Below are 22,945 nucleotides of genomic sequence, written 5' to 3'. Positions count from 1 at the left end.
AGTCTTCTATTTCCATACCATAAGTCAGAACAAGATCTAAAATATGATTAAAGTGGTGGGTGGACTCATTTACTTTTTGAGCAAAGCCGATAGAGTCTAATAATAGATTAAATGCAGTGTTGAGGCTGTCATTCTCAGCATCTGTGTGGATGTTAAAATTGCCCACTATAATTATCTTATCTGAGCTAAGCACTAAGTCAGACAAAAGGTCTGAAAATTCACAGAGAAACTCACAGTAACGACCAGGTGGACGATAGATAATAACAAATAAAACTGGTTTTTGGGACTTCCAATTTGGATGGACAAGACTAAGAGACAAGCTTTCAAATGAATTAAAGCTCTGTCTAGGTTTTTGATTAATTAATAAGCTGGAATGGAAGATTGCTGCTAATCCTCCGCCCCGGCCCGTGCTACGAGCATTCTGACAGTTAGTGTGACTCGGGGGTGTTGACTCATTTAAACTAACATATTCATCCTGCTGTAACCAAGTTTCTGTTAGGCAGAATAAATCAATACGTTGATCAATTATTATATCATTTACCAACAGGGACTTAGAAGAAAGAGACCTAATGTTTAATAGACCACATTTAACTGTTTTAGTCTGTGGTGCAATTGAAGGTGCTATATTATTTTTTCTTTTGAATTTTTATGCTTAAATAGATTATTGCTAGTTATTGGTGGTCTGGGAGCAGGCACCGTCTCTACGGGGATGGGGTAATAAGGGGATGGCAGGGGGAGAGAAGCTGCAGAGAGGTGTATAAGACCACAGCTCTGCCTCCTGGTCCCAATGCTAGACAGTCACAGTTTGGAGGATCCCAAAAAATTGGCCAGATTTCTAGAAATGAGAGCTGCTCCATCTAAAGTGGGATGGATGCCGTCTCTCCTAACAAGACCAGGTTTTCCCCAGAAGCTTTGCCAAACAACATAAAAATATCAAACCCAAAAAATAGCGTGCATTTGTATGTGTCATAAGTGAATCATCACTTTTACAGCCAGTTTTCTTTCAACAATCAAGGGATGGATATGTGAACATTTCCAAATCACTGAATGGGTCTTTGACTTCAAGAGTCAATGCAAGAAGGAGGCCTGCGAGGGAAGCCATCAAGACACCTATCCGAACTTTCTAAGAGTTCAAAACTTCTGCAGCTATGATTGAAGAAAGTGTGCATAGTGCAACTTTTGTCTGTTGCACCATCAGACATACAGCTTCACAAAGAGTGACTGCCACCTATGGACCTATGGCAGTACTGCAATGACATGCATTAACTATTGCATCATTTTGGTGGCACATTTGAGTGAAGAATATCACAGAGCTTTTTCAGAGCCACAGACAAAGAATTATGGGACTTTACAGATGTTGAACATAGCAGTCGGTCTGCTCTGTCAGCCTGATCTCGGACGCTAAGCAGTGCGGCATCTGTTTAGTACTTGGATGGGAGACCTCTTTGGAACACCAGCGGCTGTGTGTTTCTCCAGGTAAAACTGGAGTTGCATCAGGAAGGGCATCCGGCGTAAAACTTGTGACAAAATACCAATGCGGATCCAGCTCTATCTGCTGCGGTGAACCCTGAACAAAACAGGAGAAGCCGAATGGACAACAACAACAGGTGTTGACCATAACACCCCAAATTTATTTAACAGTAAAACAAATCAAAACAACAGACTAGATCAGGGGTGGCCAAGTTCGGTCCTCGAGAGCCACATTCCTGACACTCTTAGTTGTCTCCCTGCTCCAACACACCTGAATCCAATGAAAGGCTCATTAAAAGTCTGCTAACAAGTCTTTCATTGGATTCAGGTGTGTTGGAACAGGGAGACAACTAAGAGTGTCAGGAATGTGGCTCTCGAGGACCGAACTTGGCCACCCTTGGACTAAATGTTGCCATCATTGTAGTGTCTAACTCTGCCCAACTCACAGCCAACCCATAAATGGGTGACGGGGTGCAGCGTGGGCAAGACAGGCACGCCCTGGGTGGAACAAATTAACGCCGAAGACACCCACCTATCTCGTTGTTACCCTGTTGGCTAATCCCAAACTACATAACTTGGTTTGTGTTTTTGATGAATGCGTATTTTTAAGGACTGGGTTTGGTTTATAAGGGCTGACATATTACCTCAATAACCATGGCACCCTCAGTGTAGCTTAAGTCACCAGGCTACCTGCTTAGTGCTAATGAATGCTAATGGTGCTAATATACAATTTAAATAATACCACAATTTCACTCACCAGAAACACGAGAGCACCAGTTTCTTAGATGGTCCATTAGTACAATCAACCACACAACAATTCACATTTGTAAAAAAAAAAAAAAATCCACCCGCTAACAGCCTCTCCTTGTGGGAAGACCCAGCATGCTGGCATTCACTCAAAGTGACATACACCCCTAATTATTCAGAGTGTTACAGTTGTCATGCATGGGAAAACCAGTTACGGAGACCAAAACCATTTTTTCTAACTGACTACAAACATCTTTATTTCTGCTGTAAAATTGGGCATTTGCAGGGATTACCTTGCTTTTGGAACCACCCTGAAGTGGTTATTCAAGGAACTGCAAGTGGCACTTCCACAAAACCTTCATTTTTCAGCACTAGAGCTTATTGCTTCATTAAAAACTGAGACTCATCACTGCTATGATCACTATATGGATAAGGATACACCAAAAACAAGACATACCTGGACTATTTTGTAAAGGAAGGAGTACACCAGGGCAGCATTGGCATTCTTCTTGGTCATAGCCACCACTGAGGAAAGAATCGTTAAGAAAGAACTTGTTGAATGAATAACACTCAGATGCAATGACGTAAATGAAACTATGGATATATAAATTATCAAAGGAAAATTCAGGATACCATGTGAAAGAACAAATCTGACAAGATACTGTAGCTTCGGACTCATTCATTATATTGCAGTAAGTACTTTTCAGCAGCGACTGGACTTTCTTTGGATACAGTAGATGTTGCTGTGCTTTATCCACAGAAAGTGGCAGGAACCATGGCTGACCAACGGCGTCACCTCAGCATCCTCTTCCGTCTTCATCAGGATGGGCATGAATTGGTCAATCACGTTCATGTCCATGTTTCCCATATAGTTACGGCAGATCAGCACCTGGATACAGAACACAGAGGCAGAAGATGATGCATTAAAGACATGCTGCCCTGATGTAAAATATTTACAACCATGGGCTCAGAGACTGAATCTGAGCACTGAAGCCTAAATGGGAGCTCTGGCATTTTTCAACCTGGGCTCTATTTTTTTAGATGTTTTTGGGTTCATTGTTTCAGTCAGGACAAAAAAGATAACTGGCGCCGGTCTCAACCGAGTCATTACAAGTTGATTGTCAATGAGAGCATATCTTTTTAGTTGTAAGCAGAACACAGAGTCCCTCATGGACAATCGACTTGTAACAGCTTCAGCTTGTCCCGGACATTGTGTAGCCGTTTAGCCCGCGACGGTGTTTGTGTTCTAAATGAATATTGCAGCTATTAAAACTGTTTGTCCCAAGTGAAAAGATGAATCCAAAAACATCTGAAAATCGAGCCAAGGCAAGAAAATAAAGGAGTACACCCTTTAAAGGAGCAGTCTGCCAATTTTATTTACAGTTTCTGCTTTAAAATAGTGAACCCGAACCATAAAGTTGAATGTGCACATTCACAATCTGTCAGTAGAGGTTATGACAAGTGAGGCATGAGCAGTTTGAAAGGATTCTCCAGTCCAGTTCTGAAACAGCATTTAGAAAATGTGAGACTACCCCATGAATTCTTCAGGAACCACTACCTGACAAAAAAAAAATAATCCTCTGGAATAAAAGGGCAGTTTTCCAAGTTTATCCTCAAAGAAACTGCCATTGTAACAATCCAGACACGATCCTACAGATCTGTAATTGGGTTGTTACAACAATAGAATTTCAAACCCAATACGGATATCCAGGAAAATAGTCAATACTCAATGCTCCAAATCACCATACCACAGAGGGAGGGGCAGCAAGGGCACAATGCCAAAAAACAAAAAATAAATAAATAAATAATTAAGAGGTATATTATACATACACACAAACATCACATATACATATATATATATACATACACACACAGACACACACACACACACACACACACATCTACAGATTAGAACAATACAAACAGTAACATCAATGACAACACTATGTGGAAGTTGTCAGACTTAGTGCAAAACAAAAATACACAACTGTAAAGGATATATACACCAGTATATGACAAATAGTTTGTAGCATATTTTATATGGGTAGTGCTTATAAAATGAAGACAGCACACATAGTGTAACCTCATTAAAAACATACTCTGTGATTTTTTTCCCTTTGGCCAGCTTTCAATTTTATTAGGAGGAGATGAAAACGGCACTGTTATTATAGACATACCGATACTGTTGAGTATTTACTTCAATAGCAATCTGTAGTAGCGATTTTTTAACAACCCTAATGTGTAATGTCAGATGAAGAAGGAATCAAGTCTGAATATAAACTATGTAAAAAGATGCCAAGAAAGAAGAATTCAGATGAAAATTATGCGAATTATTGGTTGAGTTAATAGCATTTAAAAAGGAATAGTTTGCACCATCTGTCATGCTTAGTTAACATGTTACGGGGTAACATATGTCACATGTCATAGAATCCAATGGACGTCGACCTTGTTTAACCTTTACTTTGGAGACCAAGCATTCAACACAGTCAAAACTATTACATTTATTAATCCTTTTATTTGAACCCATAATATGCATCACTTTTTACCAAAATTGGAGCAACTTTAACTTTTGACCCCTGTACAAACTGAAACTGACCTTTGTCACCATTCTTGCTGTTTTTACCCCATAACAGAAGAACATTCAGTCATCGATAGTCCAAACTATACCTTTTTGGAATCTTTGTGATAGACAAATAATGTATAGTTTTCAACATGATTGAAGCATTTTAAAATTTTGACTCCAGTGTAATTCTTTAGTAACCCTTGTAGCTCATTAGAGGTCAGCTCCAGGAAACATTAGTTAATTTACAATATGTGTGCCAAATTTGAAGCTTTTATCACAAAATGCACAATTGTTATAGAAACTGTAGTTAAGCTGCTCCACTAAATGGAAACACGCAAACTCTTTGAAACCAGTGCTGGTTTGTTGAGATGTTAAAATAAACAAACAAAACACACACACACACACAAAATGTAACAAAGCTTGGATGGCATAGCATTATATTTTTTAAACGATACCCTGATATTTGGACACAGTGGTGCCTTTGAGGGCCCTCATATGGATCTGTGTTCCCCAGAATCACATGGAAAACTACGGTGCATCCAGAAAGTATTCACAGCGCTTCACTTTTTCCACAGCCTTATACCAAAATGGATGAAATTCACTTTTTCCCCTCACAGTTCTACACTGACAGTGGTTAACTCTGACAGTTTTGCAGTGTTGATGGTTGATATAAATTGACATTATCTCAGCAGATTTTTTTTCTTCCCTGTTGCCGTTTGCCTTGCAGTCATCGACGTCAGTCAGAGTTCTGTTTACCATTTGTGTTTGGAGGTCAGCAGAGAGTGCATTCTATTGATTTCACACACTGCAAACAATTACTGTTTGTTTGTCCCAAGACAAGTTACTCTAAATCCCAGATATGGTATTTTGGGGTTACTGGCTTTTAAGAGAAACACCGAAGACAATAAAGCAGCAAGATCAGCAGTGCATTAAAAGGAAACAAAAAAATCATAACTTTGGGGGCAATAAATAAAAGAAATACATTCCAGTTCTGATGGGCATTTGTGTGCCTTTTTAAAAATGAGTTTCTGCTTCTACACTCAACAAAAATATAAACGCAACACTTTTGGTTTTGCTCCCATTTTGTATGAGATGAACTCAAAGATCTAAAACTTTTCCACATACACATTATCACCATTTCCCTCAAATATTGTTCACAAACCAGTCTAAATCTGTGATAGTGAGCACTTCTCCTTTGCTGAGATAATCCATCCCACCTCACAGGTGTGCCATATCAAGATGCTGATTAGACACCATGATTAGTGCACAGGTGTGCCTTAGACTGCCCACAATAAAAGGTCACTCTGAAAGGTGCAGTTTTGTTTTATTGGGGGGGATACCAGTCAGTATCTGGTGTGACCACCATTTGCCTCATGCAGTGCAACACATCTCCTTCACATAGAGTTGATCAGGTTGTCAATTGTGGCCTGTGGAATGTTGGTCCACTCCTCTTCAATGGCTGTGCGAAGTTGCTGGATATTGGCAGGAACTGGTACACGCTGTCGTATACGCCGGTCCAGAGCATCCCAAACATGCTCAATGGGTGACATGTCCGGTGAGTATGCCGGCCATGCAAGAACTGGGACATTTTCAGCTTCCAAGAATTGTGTACACATCCTTGCAACATGGGGCTGTGCATTATCCTGCTGCAACATGAGGTGATGTTCTTGGATGATGGCAAAACAATGGACCTCAGGATCTCGTCACGGTATCTCTGTGCATTCAAAATCAAATCAAATCAGTTTTATTTATATAGCGCCAAATCACAACAAACAGTTGCCCCAAGGCACCTTATATTGTAAGGCAAGGCCATACAATAATTACGGAAAAACCCCAATGGTCAAAACGACCCCCTGTGAGCATGCACTTGGCAACAGTGGGAAGGAAAAACTCCCTTTTAACAGGAAGAAACCTCCAGCAGAACCAGGCTCAGGGAGGGGCAGTGTTCTGCTGGGACTGGTTGGGGCTGAGGGAGAGAACCAGGAAAAGACATGCTGTGGAGGGGAGCAGAGATCAATCACTAATGATTAAATGCAGAGTGGTGCATACAGAGCAAAAAGAGAAAGAAACACTCAGTGCATCATGGGAACCCCAGCAGTCTAAGTCTATAGCAGCATAACTAAGGGATGGTTCAGGGTCACCTGATCCAGCCCTAACTATAAGCTTTAGCAAAAAGGAAAGTTTTAAGCCTAATCTTAAAAGTAGAGAGGGTGTCTGTCTCCCTGATCTGAATTGGGAGCTGGTTCCACAGGAGAGGAGCCTGAAAGCTGAAGGCTCTGCCTCCCATTCAACTCTTACAAACCCTAGGAACTACAAGTAAGCCTGCAGTCTGAGAGCGACGCACTCTATTGGGGTGATATGGTACTATGAGATCCCTAAGATAAGATGGGACCTGATTATTCAAAACCTTATAAGTAAGAAGAAAAATGTTAAATTCTATTCTAGAATTAACAGGAAGCCAATGAAGAGAGGCCAATATGGGTGAGATATGCTCTCTCCTTCTAGTCCATGTTAGCACTCTAGCTGCAGCATTTTGAATTAACTGAAGGCTTTTCAGGGAACTTTTAGGACAACCTGATAATAATGAATTACAATAGTCCAGCCTAGAGGAAATAAATGCATTAATTAGTTTTTCAGCATCACTCTGAGACAAGACCTTTCTAATTTTAGAGATATTGCGTAAATGCAAAAAAGCAGTCCTACATATTTGTTTAATATGCGCACTGAATGACATATCCTGATCAAAAATGACTCCAAGATTTCTCACAGTATTACTAGAGGTCAGGGTAATGCCATCCAGAGTAAGGATCTGGTTAGACACCATGTTTCTAAGATTTGTGGGGCCAAATGCAATAACTTCAGTTTTATCTGAGTTTAAAAGCAGGAAATTAGAGGTCATCCATGTCTTTATGTCTGTAAGACAATCCTGCAGTTTAGCTAATTGGTGTGTGTCCTCTGGCTTCATGGATAGATAAAGCTCGGTATCATCTGCGTAACAATGAAAATTTAAGCAATGGTGTCTAATAATACTGCCTAAGGGAAACGTATAAAGTGAATAAAATTGGTCCTAGCACAGAACCTTGTGGAACTCCATAATTAACCTTAGTCTGTGAAGAAGATTCCCCATTTACATGAACAAATTGTAATCTATTAGATAAATATGATTCAAACCACCGCAGCGCAGTGCCTTTAATACCTATGGCATGCTCTAATCTCTGTAATAAAATTTTATGGTCAACAGTATCAAAAGCAGCACTGAGGTCTAACAGAACAAGCACAGAGATGAGTCCACTGTCTGAGGCCATAAGAAGATAATTTGTAACCTTCACTAATGTTGTTTCTGTACAATGATGAATTCTAAACCCTGACTGAAACTCTTCAAATAGACCATTCCTCTGCAGATGATCAGTTAGCTGTTTTACAACTACCCTTTCAAGAATTTTTGAGAGAAAAGGAAGGTTGGAGATTGGCCTATAATTAGCTAAGATAGCTGGGTCAAGTGATGGCTTTTTAAGTAATGGTTTAATTACTGCCACCTTAAAAGCCTGTGGTACATAGCCAACTAATAAAGATAGATTGATCAAATTTAAGATCAAAGCATTAATTAATGGTAGGGCTTCCTTGAGCAGCCTGGTAGGAATGGGGTCTAACAGACATGTTGATGGTTTGGAGGAAGTAACTAATGAAAATAACTCAGACAGAACAATTGGAGAGAAAGAGTCTAACCAAATATCGGCATCAATGAAAGCGGCCAAAGATAACGATATGTCTTTGGGATGGTTATGAGTAATTTTTTCTCTAATAGTTAAAATTTTATTAGCAAAGAAAGTCATGAAGTCATTACTAGTTAACGTTAAAGGAATACTCGGCTCAGTAGAGCTCTGACTCTTTGTCAACCTGGCTACAGTGCTGAAAAGAAACCTGGGGTTGTTCTTATTTTCTTCAATTAGTGATGAGTAGTAAGATGTCCTAGCTTTACGGAGGGCTTTTTTATAGAGCAACAGACTCTTTTTCCAGGCTAAGTGAAGATCTTCTAAATTAGTGAGACGCCATTTCCTCTCCAACTTACGGGTTATCTGCTTTAAGCTGCGAGTTTGTGAGTTATACCATGGAGTCAGGCACTTCTGATTTAAAGCTCTCTTTTTCAGAGGAGCTACAGCATCCAAAGTTGTCTTCAATGAGGATGTAAAACTATTGACGAGATACTCTATCTCACTTACAGAGTTTAGGTAGCTACTCTGCACTGTGTTGGTATATGGCATTAGAGAACATAAAGAAGGAATCATATCCTTAAACCTAGTTACAGTGCTTTCTGCAAGACTTCTAGTGTAATGAAACTTATTCCCCACTGCTGGGTAGTCCATCAGAGTAAATGTAAATGTTATTAAGAAATGATCAGACAGAAGGGAGTTTTCAGGGAATACTGTTAAGTCTTCAATTTCCATACCATAAGTCAGAACAAGATCTAAGATATGATTAAAGTGGTGGGTGGACTCATTTACATTTTGAGCAAAGCCAATTGAGTCTAATAATAGATTAAATGCAGTGTTGAGGCTGTCATTCTCAGCATCTATGTGGATGTTAAAATCGCCCACTATAATTATCTTATCTGAGCTAAGCACTAAGTCAGACAAAAGGTCTGAATATTCACAGAGAAAGGTGGACAATAGATAATAACAAATAAAACTGGTTTTTGGGACATCCAATTTGGATGGACAAGACTAAGAGTCAAGCTTTCAAATGAATTAAAGCTGTGTCTGGGTTTCTGATTAATTAATAAACTGGAATGAAAGATTGCTGCTAATCCTCCGCCTCGGCCCGTGCTACGAGCATTCTGGCAGTTAGTGTGACTCGGGGGTGTTGACTCATTTAAACTAACATATTCATCCTGCTGTAACCAGGTTTCTGTAAGGCAGAATAAATCAATATGTTGATCAATTATTATATCATTTACTAACAGGGACTTAGAAGAGAGAGACCTAATGTTTAATAGACCACATTTAATTGTTTTAGTCTGTGGTGCAGTTGAAGGTGCTATATTATTTTTTCTTTTTGAATTTTTTATGCTTAAGTAGATTTTTACTGGTTACTGGTGGTCTGGGAGCAGGCACCATCTGTACGGGGATGGGGTAATGATGGGAATAACTAAACATTTCACACCCAGAGCAGAAAAGTGCAGGAAAGACAGGAGAAGTTGCCATGCTAAACCGGCTAAGAGCTAGTAGCTGCGTTAAGCTAGCGGATTCCTAAAAACACACAAAGTGAATACTGTGTAAATAATTTAGAGGTGATTCAGCAGAGGGAGTGCTTTAGTTAAGGCATGTGAAGATTACACTGTGAAACAAATCGTTATCTAGTTAACTAGATCAATCTAACTGCGCAGATTAAACAGCTAACAGATACAGCAAAACACCGCTGTGCTCCAGAACAGGAAGTGATACAATACCGCAGTGAGAGCCAACCACCAGTAGAGGCAAGCAAGCCTTACAAATTACAAAAAAAATGCCATCAATAAAATGCACCTGTGTTCTTCGTCCATAACAGACGCCTGCCCATACCATAACCCCACCGCCACCATGGGCCACTCGATCCACAACCTTGATATCAGAAAACCGCTCACCCACACGACGCCACACACGCTGTCTGCCATCTGCCCTGAACAGTGTGAACCGGGATTCATCCGTGAAGAGAACACCTCTCCAACGTGCCAAAACGCCAGCGAATGTGAGCATTTGCCCACTCAAGTTGGTTACGATGACGAACTGGAGTTAAGTCGAGACCCCGATGAGGACGACGAGCATGCAGATGAGCTTCCCTGAGACGGTTTAGGACAGTTTGTGCAGAAATTCTTTGGTTATGCAAACCGATTGTTTCAGCAGCTGTCCGAGTGGCTGGTCTCAGACGATCTTGGAGGTGAACATGCTGGATGTGGAGGTCCTGGGCTGGTGTGGTTACACGTGGTCTGCGGTTGTGAGGCTGGTTGGATGTACTGCCAAATTGTCTGAAACGCCTTTGGAGACGGCTTATGGTAGAGAAATGAACATTCAATACACGAGCAACAGCTCTGGTTGACATTCCTGCTGTCAGCATGCCAATTGCACGCTCCCTCAAATCTTGCGACATCTGTGGCATTGTGCTGTGTGATAAAACTGCACCTTTCAGAGTGGCCTTTTATTGTGGACAGTCTAAGGCACACCTGTGCACTAATCATGGTGTCTAATCAGCATCTTGATATGGCACACCTGTGAGGTGGGATGGATTATCTCAGCAAAGGAGAAGTGCTCACTATCACAGATTTAGACTGGTTTGTGAACAATATTTGAGGGAAATGGTGATATTGTGTATGTGGAAAAAGTTTTAGATCTTTGAGTTCATCTCATACAAAATGGGAGCAAATCCAAAAGTGTTGCGTTTATATTTTTGTTGAGTGTATTATTAGTCTTATTAACTCCACTGATGAGGTAATTTTTACAGTACTGTTTGTCTCTCTGATTGTTTGGAGGATATATCTGAAGAAATTCTATTGAAATTTGGTGCAAAGTTATGCTTTGGGTGTTCTCCATGTGTTTGTGTTGATTTCCTCCGGGTGCAACGGCTTCTTCCAACATCCAAAGACGTGCAGGTTAGGTGAACTGGAGGAGCCAGATGCACTTCCAGGAAAATATTTCATTTTTTTATGTCTCACATTGATTTCTGTGTTGTTGGTTTTTAGTGGTTTTTATTATTATTATAAAAAACTGTACCTGTGGTTGAAATCAGTTGAGAACAGATAAACAGGATAACTTCTCTGTTCCCGTCTGACATGAAGCTGTATAAGTGGTGATGCAGCAGACAAAAACAAAAATAAATAACTAAAAACAACAACAACAAAAATAATAATAACACCCATTTCGCCACAACCTAGGGCAATATCTCAAAATTGCTTTTTCCAAAAGTATTGAGTTGACTGATATAACTGTACGTAGGTCAGGTCAGGCCTGGGAGCATGTGCTGGCATCACACTTTACTGTATCCACCACAAAATAAACCACTTTGATTCCTGGATAACAACCACCAAAGCTGGTCCATTCATAACTCCTGAAAGCAGCCATTTATCTGTCACAGCCAGGTGAAATGTGGGCTTCCCTTTGGCCTCTTCCAGTTACCAGAGTCCTCAACACTGAGGTCGTGTGCTGCCCAAAGAAGTGCGCCACAGGATCCAAATATCATAGCAGATGTTCCCTCACGATGCACATAGGACACCTCATCTTAAACTCCTTTCTGCAGCTGTTCATTTGACACCAAGTCATCCCAGAGGTACCCAGAGAGCTCATACCACAGACATTCAGTTGTTTCCTGGAAGACTGGAAATAACAGAATGCTAAAGATTTGCACATTCATTCCCCTGTAAAAATATCGGCTTCAACGAACACCTCTGTCCAGGGAACCCATGACTCCATAAGCTCCTCCCAGGCATCTCTCAGTCTCAAAGGCTGAGGACCAGAGACATGAGTGTCACTGCCAAAACAGAAAAACCTCTCTACAAGTTCGACACTTCACCTCATAAAAATACACTTCAGATAGCTGAGTCCAGGAAGTAATTAATACAGACACAATACAGTAATACAGACGTGAAACATGATTTGGTACAGGTTTTACACCAGATGCATCTCCAGATCTACAAAAGCATGGCCGGGTTTTGAACACAACTGCGCAATTCAGCAGCGGAAACTGATTTTGAGTGTGTGTCTGTGTTTTTGTTGTGTTCTCTTATGGTCTTTGCTAATCTGAATTATGTAGCATTCTGTTCAGTGCTATTTCTTTCTTTTTTCTTTTTTTTTAAATGTGCTTCAAGAATAAATCTCACTTGACCTTTTGAAACTGCATAACTTGTGAAATCCCATTCTTCTGAAGCTGACTTTTCATTTTCCATCACTGGTGATATCAAAGAAAAATACCCCGCCTTTGTTTTTGGGGAGACTTGCATCAAACTTCTGACACTGACTGAACACATGGATGGATAGTTTTTGCTCATCAAATGCTACCGAAACTGGCATTTGATGACAACCAAGAATGACAATTACAAAAATGTGAATATCATAACATCAAAACAATTGGACATCTGTCGAATTACAATTTAAATTGTTTGTTTAACTGTCTAATTTCCATTCATTCAATCATGTTAAGGGAACTCATCGGAAATCACTTGAGTTATCAACACAACCCACGAAATTTTAATAAATACACACACACACGGAGTGAGAGCTCCCCCTGCTTTATTAAAGGAGTCAGCGTTGCAGAGGGGTCACACAGGGCAGACACAACATAGAGAGGCAGAAACAAGAAGTAATTCTTTTTTTTAAAGAAAATTCCAGCAAAATAAAGCAATCTAGTAGAGAGAAAAGGACATGTATGGGTCAGTGCTCAACTTCTGTGAAAGGAGACAGAAACCATGGAGTGAAGAGTTCAGAAGCCACTGCAGCACAAGACAATAAAGTGTAAACAAATTCTTGTATCAAAAGAGAAGCAACAATGAAGGTCAGTGGAAGTTCCCAAAGATTCACTTTGTACAGCTGTGCTCAAAAGTTTACATACCCTGGCAGAATTTTTGCTTTTTTGGCCATTTTTAAGAGAATATGAATTACAACACAAAAACTTTTTTTCACTCATGGCTAATGGTTGAGTGAAGCCATTTATTGTCAAACAACTGCGTTTCCTCTTTTTAAATCAAAATGACAAGAGAACTACCCAAATGAACCTGATCAAAAGTTTACATACCCCTGTTCTTAATACTGTGTATTGCCCCCTTTAACATCGACAGTTCGGAGTCTTTTTTGGTAGTTGTGGACGAGGCTCTCTGATGGTAAAGCTGCCACTGAATATGTTTCGGACTTTATTTACATCAATTACAAAGAAATACAAACAATATGGCACTCTATGGTAAATCTGCATGGAGGAGACAGTTCTCAAAAACTGAGTGACTGTGCAAGAAGTAGAAGAGTGAGGAAAGCCACCAAGACACCCAGACAACCCAGGAGACGTTATGGGCTTATGTGGCTCTGATTGGAGAAATTGTGCACAGTGCAAGCTTTGCATTTTGCATCACTACTCTTAGCCTGATAGTGGAGTAGAGCAGAGAAGGATTTTCTTTCACAAAAACAGATCAAATACAGGCTTGCATCTCAGATGTACCTTCTGGCAATTTGTAGCTAAACTTTCAGGTCTTCTTTTTAAGAAAATCCTCCTCTATACCACTTCATCATGAAGATGGAAAATTGGTGATACGCACACGTAGTTCGGCAAGTTAAGTCACTGTAATATCACTCCGCTGTGGTTGTCACCATAGCAACGCGCAAATCGGTGCAGATCAGCTATGTTTTGACAGGTGAATGACAGAAATGCGATAAAACACAGAGTTCCAAGTGAATTTTTAAATTTTTGGCCAAAATGAAAGAGGAGGAGCGCAAACGAGAAGAACAGCAAAAGCAACGGCATAAAGATTTAACATTGGATGAACTGGACAAGATTGAAGATGGGAAAGAAGAAGAGAACATGAAAAAAGTTAACTGAAGTAAATATGTGTGTGTTAGCTCACTGTGTGGGACCATGGTATAAGCGGATTAAACAACCCGAAGCCGTGCATTATACAGTTTGAATGCACGACGCCGTGTTTTAGACTCCGCGTCGTGCATTCAAACTGTATAATGCACAGCTTCTCATTGTTTAATCCTTACTTAGTTTTCCATGCATAAAAATTTCAAAGACAGCTTATGACGACAAAAGCATGGCCAGATCGAAAGATTTTGCAATGGAGGACACAGTGGACGCATGTCACACAACACTGCGTGCTAATAAGAAGAACCACATATCAAAAGAAGAAAACACATCCCTCCAACTATGAAAAACCTAAAGCATATTTCAGCGGGTTAAAAGCAAAAATATGTATGTACAGTTTAGAAAGTATCAGCTCTCAATTTCCAGAAATGATGTTACAATTGATATGGACTTATCTTAAACTTGTGTAGCTCCAAGTATGTTCAAACAACTATTATACCCAAGCACATTGGAAATTATAATCAATCCTAAAAATGAATATATGTGTTGATAACAGATACACCACCGAGCAGAATTATCATTATGTTTGTGTAATACCCAGATATTCACTAGTCTCTGCTCTATTCCTCATTCTGTCATTTCTAATTCTGATGGGTCACATAACACTGTTTATTTTATTAATCTGCCTGTTGTTATTGAGATTTATTTCACTCAGGGCCGGTGGATCAATGAGGGAAAATAAAATAAAACTTTTTATGTTGCTACGATTAATAATTTAGTCATCTGTCAAGTAAATTGATCAAACGTTAACTGATTTCAGTTTAGTGTATCTCGTACTCTTATATCACAGTGAATTAAATGCTTTTGGAAAAGACAATTTTGAGACACCCTTGGTTCTGGCAAAATGGGCTTTATTTTTTATTTATTTTTAGTTATTTATTTTTGTTTTTGTCTGTTGCACACAGATTTATGTCGGAGGGGAAAAGAGAAGGATTTTCTTCAAAACAAGGTCTCCTGTTTATCTCTCCTCAACTGACTTCAACCACAGGTAAAGTTTCTTTAATAGCATAAAAAAACCCTAGCAATAAAAAAAAAAAAAAAAAAAAAAAAACACAGAAATCAATGTGAAACACAAAAAAAAAACAATTAAACGTTATCCTGGATGTGCATCCTGCTCACAAAGTAATCAACTCTTCAAAACATACATTTGCACCAAATTTCAACAGACTTTCTTCAGATATGTCCTCCAAACAATCAGAGAGAGAAATAGAACTGACAAAAATTACCTCATCGGTAATAAAAGGCACAAAAATGCCAATCAAAAATGGAATGTATCTTCTTTTATCTCTTATTTATTTCCCCCAAAGTTTTTTTTTCCTTGTTATACACTGCTTTTCTTGCTGTTTTATTGTCTTCAGTGTTTCTCTTAAAAGCCAGTAACCACAAAATACCATAGCTGGCATTTAGAGTAACTTGTCTTGGGACAAGCAAACAGTAATTGTAATGTGTGAAATCAATAGAACGCGCACTCTGCTGACCTCCAAACAAATGGTAAACAGAACTCTGACTGACGTCGATGACTGCAAAGCAAACAGCAACAGGGAAGAAAAAAAATCTGCAGAGCTAATGTCAGTTTATATCAGTCATCAACACTGTGCAAAACTATCAGAGTTAACCACTGTCAAAACAATGTCACAGACGGGACTGATAGAGACATGCAGAGTTAACAGTAGTTTACTTGTAGGTGTAATAAAGGCACATTGAAGAAACCACTCAACTGCTCCATGAATTGCAACCATTTATCATTGTATGTGATCACAGTGGCTCTTTTTTCTGAAGAGTTTGAACTTCACTGTCATCAGCGTTCCAAAAGAACAACCAAAAATAACAAGTAAATCCTCTCTATCTTTGGCATATTTAACATCCATATTCCAGTACTGTCCATGATTAAAAGGAAAATCTAAAAGCCGTCTCCTGTTTTACAACTGCAGCTGTATGTTGAGGAGTTGTGAAGCCTGAGTTAATTATGTGTTTCCAGCTGAAGACATTTAGTACTACGCCAGCCTTATAGCCTCAACATGTTCATTTATTTTCAAAAAAATTTGACTCCAAATCACAAAGAAACTCTTCCATATCTGACAGCCAGATAAAACGATTTTCTTAATAGTACCTGCAGGATATGATTTCTTTGTAGCCATTCATTTCTGTTTAAATTTTTAAGTCCTACAGTAGTGTTCAGAATAATAGTAGTGCTATGTGACTAAAAAGATTAATCCAGGTTTTGATTATATTTCTTATTGTTACATGGTAAACAAGGTACCAGCAGATTCAGTAGATTCTCACAAATCCAACAAGACCAAGCATTCATGATATGCACACTCTTAACGCTATGAAATTGGGCTATTAGTAAAAAAAAAAGTAGAAAAGGGGGTGTTCACAATAATAGTAGTGTGGCATTCAGTCAGTGAGTTCGTCAATTTTGTAATTTTTGGAACAAAAAGGTGTGAATCAGGTGTCCCCTATTTAAGGATGAAGCCAGCACCTGTTGAACATGCTTTTCTCTTTGAAAGCCTGAGGAAAATGGGACATTCAAGACATTGTTCAGAAGAACAGCGTAGATTGATTAAAAAGTTGATTAGAGAGGGGCAAACGTATATGCAGGTGCAAAAAATTATAGGCTGTTCATCTACAATGATCTCCAATGCTTTAAAATGGACAAAAAACCAGAGACACATGGAAGAAAATGGAAAACAACCATCAAAATGGATAGAAGAATAACCAGAATGGCAAAGGCTCACCCATTGATCAGCTCCAGGATGATCAAAGACATTCTGGAGTTACCTGTAAGTGCTGTGACAGTTAGAAGACACCTTTGTGAAGCTAATTTATTTGCAAGAATCCCCTGCAAAGTCCCTCTGTTAAATAAAAGACATGTGCAGAAGAGGTTACAATTTGCCAAAGAACACATCAACTGGCCTAAAGAGAAAAGGAGGAATATTTTATGGACTGATGAGAGTAAAATTGTTCTTTTTGGGTCAACAAGACAATGACCCCAAGCACACTAGTAAATGAGCAAAAATCTTAGTTCCAAACCAACAAAATTAATGACTCGCAGATGTAAAGAAATCATGAAAAACTGTGGATGTACAACTAAATACTAGTTTAGTGATTCACAGGATTGCTAAGCATCAACTAAGTGTAGCGTCAACAGCAGATGCTACTAGTATTATTGTGAACACCCCCTTTTCTACTTTTTTTTTTACTAATAGCCCAATTTCATAGCCTTAAGAGTGTGCATATCATGAATGCTTGGTCTTGTTGGATTTGTGAGAATCTACTGAATCTACTAGTACATTGTTTCCCATGTAACAATAAGAAATATACTCAAAACCTGGATTAATCTTTTTAGTCACATAGCACTACTATTATTCTGAACACTACTGTATATAGGCCACGAAGCCCAATGATGCTGGTGCTTCTCCCCAGAATCCACAGCGTTAAGTGGATGAGAATCCAGGGCTAAAGATAAGATAAGATAAAGTGCCTGATTTACGAGGGCCGATTGAGAAGTTTTGAGCCTCACTCAGTGTGGTTCTCCATCTTTTGCATTCTGAGAAAACAACATTTCTTGAGAATGTGTGACTCACTGGGTGAAATATTGAGAAATGTTGGTTGGCTGTTCCATGTATCCACCACTCTCACTGTAACTTAAAATTTCCTACAATCCAGACGTGACGTTCTTTTAAGTAATTTCTTGTTGTGACACTTTCTGCTGCCTTCTGATAATGGTACATCAGGAGAGCATTCACTTGCAGGTATGTGCCTTGCATTACACTACACACGAACTCTGCCACGCAAGTGTGTTCATACGTTGGCAATTTAAAAAAAAAGAAAAGAAAACCATCTCCTATTTCAGAGATCTGCTTACTCTATCATTCACGGTGTTTAACCAAACTGGTAAATAATTCTGGTTCATTCTGCAGGCACAATGCACGGTGGTCTGTGTGTGCACAGTAAGGCACACAGCAGACGTACATGCATCATCGCACACAGACCCAGAGATGCGTGGCTGTGTTTATTTGTAACACAGCGCGACACATCGATGACTATAATTATTATGAGTTACATCAAAATATATTACAGTCCACCTGTTACATCTGAAGTCATTTATTCTTAAAGAAATAAACACAAAGTAAACAATTCAAATCTTTAAATATGTGTGATGATGATAATAAATGAAACAGTACTCTTTCAAGCTCATTCAATTAACACCAAATTTTCAAACTCGCAAAATAAGCTGCCATCAGCAGCACCCGCTAAATTTCCTTTTGACCTTGATAAACAATGCTGCATGTGCAAACATCACCTATTTACATGTTCCCTCCCAGAATTTAGCACACTCATGTGGACAAGCGGCAAATTGCATATTCATGTAGGCAAACATGCTACATTGACAATATGTGCTATGTTGTGCCATTGGCAGGTGCAATCCTCATTGTGCACTGTTAGTAAATTAGTATGCAGGTATATTTGCAAGTGCAATGCTGTGTGCACACATTTTTACACATGCAAACTTTTAGTAAATAAGCCCCAAAGCGTCAAATGGATTGGGTGAGTGGGAAGTGAACCCAGGTCTAACAGTGGCAGCCCAACTACTAAAAATTTTAAGCCTCTCAGTGTGCAGGTTTCCAAGATACTGTTACTAGATAACTGATGTGTAGGCCCCATTCTATAAGGCAAAATCAGGTCTAGAAGCATGCAACGGCACCGCCCGTTGCCACATCCACCAAATTACAGAACCAGTGACCTCTCCACCTGTTCCCTTGTGTCTTTACAGCATATTTTGTGTAATTTTAAATGGGTTTGACCAGTGCTACTTTCTACCAGCCAGAGCTACCAGTGTTGTGATTAAAATCACATCCAGACCGGATATTTTTTTTTCTTTGGGGTGTAGTAATTTAAGACAAGACCTCATCTGGTCCAGCGAGCAAGCGAGAGGTCTGAAGGTAGCAACTTGCCCCAGGGCAGAGAGAGAGAGAGAAGAAAGAAGCAGAGAAAGAAAACCTTTAATCTGCACAATTAGATGTCCACACTATAATGGACTGATCCTTTTTTCCTTGTGGGTATTGTCAAACATACACGGCTTCTTCAGAATTTCACTCTCGTTTTCAAAGAAATTAAATCACTGACGCTCAGATGTGAACAGTAAGAACGACACGAAATATTGAGAACTGAAAGTGATGCCTCCATATGTCTTGTATGAAGATGGGGTAACTGCATTTTAACGAGAAAAGAAAGCTACATATATCCTAAAGGTGATATATAAACACTTAGAATTTATTGCTATAGCAGTAGTGCCAGAAAAAAAATGAGTGGATTAATTGACCAACAGTAAAATAAGTGTCAAATATAGCAATTAACAAGAAGTCGCTGAATAAAAGAGCTCTCTAATTTTAACTAGTACTAGTGTTTGAAAGGTGAGGATCGATTTTCTACTTCATTACAAGTAGTATGACTACAGTCTACGCTGCACACCCTGGATAATTTGGTTGAAATCGTGCACGTGTCCTGCCCAACATGCATGTTTTGTGGACGGCGCGCCACAGGACACACACCGCGTCATGTGGAACAGAGCTCATGTGGGTTACGTGACATTCAGATCGCCCACTGCATGTTATGATCTGACAGTCAGTTTCACCTGTGCGCGCCGTGCGTATGCTCACTGCAGCCCATTGCAACACCAATATATGTTTTTATGTTGGGTCTAGCTGAGGACAGCAAGCAGACACACACGCGTCACAGTGGAGAGTTGTTAGCTGATGTTCGTCCAAACACGGTACGTGTCCCCCAGCCGTGACGTCCATAACACAGATTTCCATAGCCGATCGTATCAGCGGACAGACCCCTTGTCAGTTCAACGCACACACCAACGTGTGACTGTGTCTGTTTGCAAAGCCACACTCATGGGGGCACATAGACAAATTTCATTCAGCTCAACAGTGATCGTCTCCTGACTGTTGTCGCGTTAATAGTGTGAATGGCCACACAATTTCTAAGTGCCAAGCGAGCAGTGTTAGATGTTCGTGTGTGCCAGCTGGAATTTAGCCGACATCTGCCGCGAGGGGGTTCGATGGACTCTCACAGCGCACACTCTGTCTTTCAACTGCTGGTGTGCGCAAATAGTTATAGCAACAGGTGTACGAGGCACTGGAGGCAGCTACGATTTTACACGTATTGCAAATAAATCCTGCTTCATGCGCACTTCATGCGCAATTCGACCACATCCATACTAGGTGTGAAGGGGCCCTTAACAATAGCAGAATGTATAAAATCATACTTTTAATGGCTGCATGGACTACCTCAGTCTACACTGCTGCACATGCTTTTTTGGTGCAAACATTATTATGACGTCTTCAACCATTGTCATGTTTAATGTCAGAAATTTTTAAGAGAGACTGCGGTGCCCTTTGAACAGCTGTGTCAAATTAAAGGGTGCACTGAAGCATTGTGCAGTGGCAACTAGTGTGAAACACTTGCGCTCTTAACAAAATTCTACTGTGCCTGCATTAATGGTAAATGCCCACCAGGTGGAGATATTGCTCCATTTCAAGGACCTTGAGTAAGTACATCCTGGTGTGGGGCATGACATCAAACCTGTTGCTTAGAGTAGTAGATATGTATAGATTTCTGTACGTAAAGGAGCAAATAAAACTTTGGGGTTTAATTTTTCTGAAATGGATAAATTCCACAGTTTACAATCAGAGCAATTATTTTAATGGTAAGCTAAAACACAGCCAGATTTTGCTGTCACTGCAAATCCATTACTGTTGAATCACCTAAATTCAAAAAACGTTTGGAAATTTGAACAATACTTCTATGGCTTTGTACCGATCTGCTCTGTGTTAGCCTGATCCCGTCAGATCTCAGAAGCTAAGCAGTGCGGGACCTGGTTAGTACTTGGATGGGAGACCACTTTGGAACACCAGCGGCTGTGCGTGTTTCTCCAATTAAAACTGTAGTTGCGTCAGGAAGGGCATCCAGCGTAAAACTTGTGCCAACTACCAATGCGGATCTGACTGTATCTGCTGTGGTGACCCTGAACACAAAACGGAAGCCGCCGAATGGACAACGACAACTTCCATGGCTTTTTACACTTCCAGACATCTTGCACAATCACAGAATTCAGAATCAGCTTTGTTGGCCAAGTTTGTCAATGCAATTTGACTCCGGTTGCACTTGCTTGCAGCACTATCACAAACTAGACAACTAGACATAAACAGGACAAGGATGAGGTCGTAAAGAACAGAACAAACACTGAAAAACAGAAAAAGTACAGCAGAACAAACTACAGAGGCTATCGTCCATAGTGCCATCGCCGTTCCCACATGATCCAGAGCCAATTTCCGAATGTCATATTAACAATTTGTTTTCGATACCTGCCTATTCCGATCAAGGGTGGGGGGTTCTGCTGGAGCCTATCCCAGTGGTTAGTGGGCGAGAGGCGTGGTGTGGCATTAACATAGGGTTTACAGTTTTCCCAGGAGTCTTTGCTCTACAGACCCCACCCAGAGAGAATGCATTGTCTGGTTACCACAACACATCTACAAGTATCATTTACATACCTAACTCTTTAAAAAAAAAAATGCATTTCAACCTCATATGCAGATATTTTTTTTTAACATTTTCTGGAATTTCCCAAACAATAATAATAATAATCTAAAGATGCATTATAAGGAGCTTTGAAACAGGACAGATCAGATAAAAAAAAAAAAAAAAAAAAAGTGCACGGCTGCAAAAGAACAAACCCTGAGTGTGAGTCAAACGAGTTTATCAAGTTTAACCTCTCTTCCTGACTCCTATCCCCTCTTATGCTAACACGAGGACACTTTCTTTTCATTCAATAAAATGTACTATAGATATTCTACGTATTACACAGCTACATGGTTTAAAAATAAATATATCTCACTTTTCAACCATTCGCAGACTTTACATCAGCTGAACTACTGTTAATACTATTTTTTTTATTTTTTTATTTATTTATTTTTTTACGGCAGATGCTTCCTCAACTCACCGACAAGTCGAAACTAACTTACCTTCCCTTTAAGGTCGAGGATAAATATCGCAGACGCCGACATGTTGATGGTGACAAATCCTCGCCTACAACCGAATAGATTTAAAAAAAAAAAAAAAAATCTGTGGCAAATATAAAATATGGGTCACTTAAAGGGAGTAAAAGGAGATCCCATCATCCTGCTTCCTCATCTCTCCTCCTCACACACTCACACTGCTGCTGCTTTTTCCGGACCACGCCGTCAAGCTACACATCATACACACACACACAACTTCCGGTAACAGGAAAAGCGCAAAAGGAAGTTAAGAACACTTTTGCTCAAGTTCATTTTCAGGACGTCAACTTCACTTCATACGGCCACGAATTTAAATAAAAAGAAAAATTACTGATAACATAAAACCTTCCTAGACAACATAATCCATCATAACCATCAATTCAACTGTTTCTAACGCACATAAGGGTAAATGCCATCACATGAAATATTTGAATGAGTGAATTTATTCGGCATACACAGGTCCAGAACAACAAAAAACATACAACAAAAGAGAGAAAGAAAATAG

At 39.7% G+C, this 22,945-nt stretch overlaps 1 protein-coding gene across 2 annotated transcripts in view; it reads right to left on the bottom strand.

Annotated features, from left to right (window-relative positions):
- ap1m3 (adaptor related protein complex 1 subunit mu 3) overlaps positions 1-22,604 on the bottom strand; it is an 87,845-nt gene extending 65,241 nt beyond the window's left edge. For both annotated transcript variants that reach the window (XR_004562978.1, XM_034179528.1), the window contains exons 1-3: positions 22,408-22,604; positions 2,950-3,106; positions 2,675-2,742 (exon numbers count right to left, since the gene is read on the bottom strand). Coding sequence is in view for 1 of the 2 variants with exons in the window: in XM_034179528.1 (XP_034035419.1) it covers positions 2,675-2,742; positions 2,950-3,106; positions 22,408-22,449 (267 nt within the window). In the remaining variant the exon portion in view is untranslated. The remainder of the gene's footprint in view (positions 1-2,674; positions 2,743-2,949; positions 3,107-22,407) is intronic.
- Between the last annotated feature and the right edge of the window lie 341 nt (positions 22,605-22,945).

Source organism: Thalassophryne amazonica, chromosome 10 (assembly GCF_902500255.1).
Source record: "Thalassophryne amazonica chromosome 10, fThaAma1.1, whole genome shotgun sequence".
NCBI lineage: Eukaryota > Metazoa > Chordata > Actinopteri > Batrachoidiformes > Batrachoididae > Thalassophryne > Thalassophryne amazonica.
This window is presented reverse-complemented; position numbering and strand designations above follow the sequence as displayed.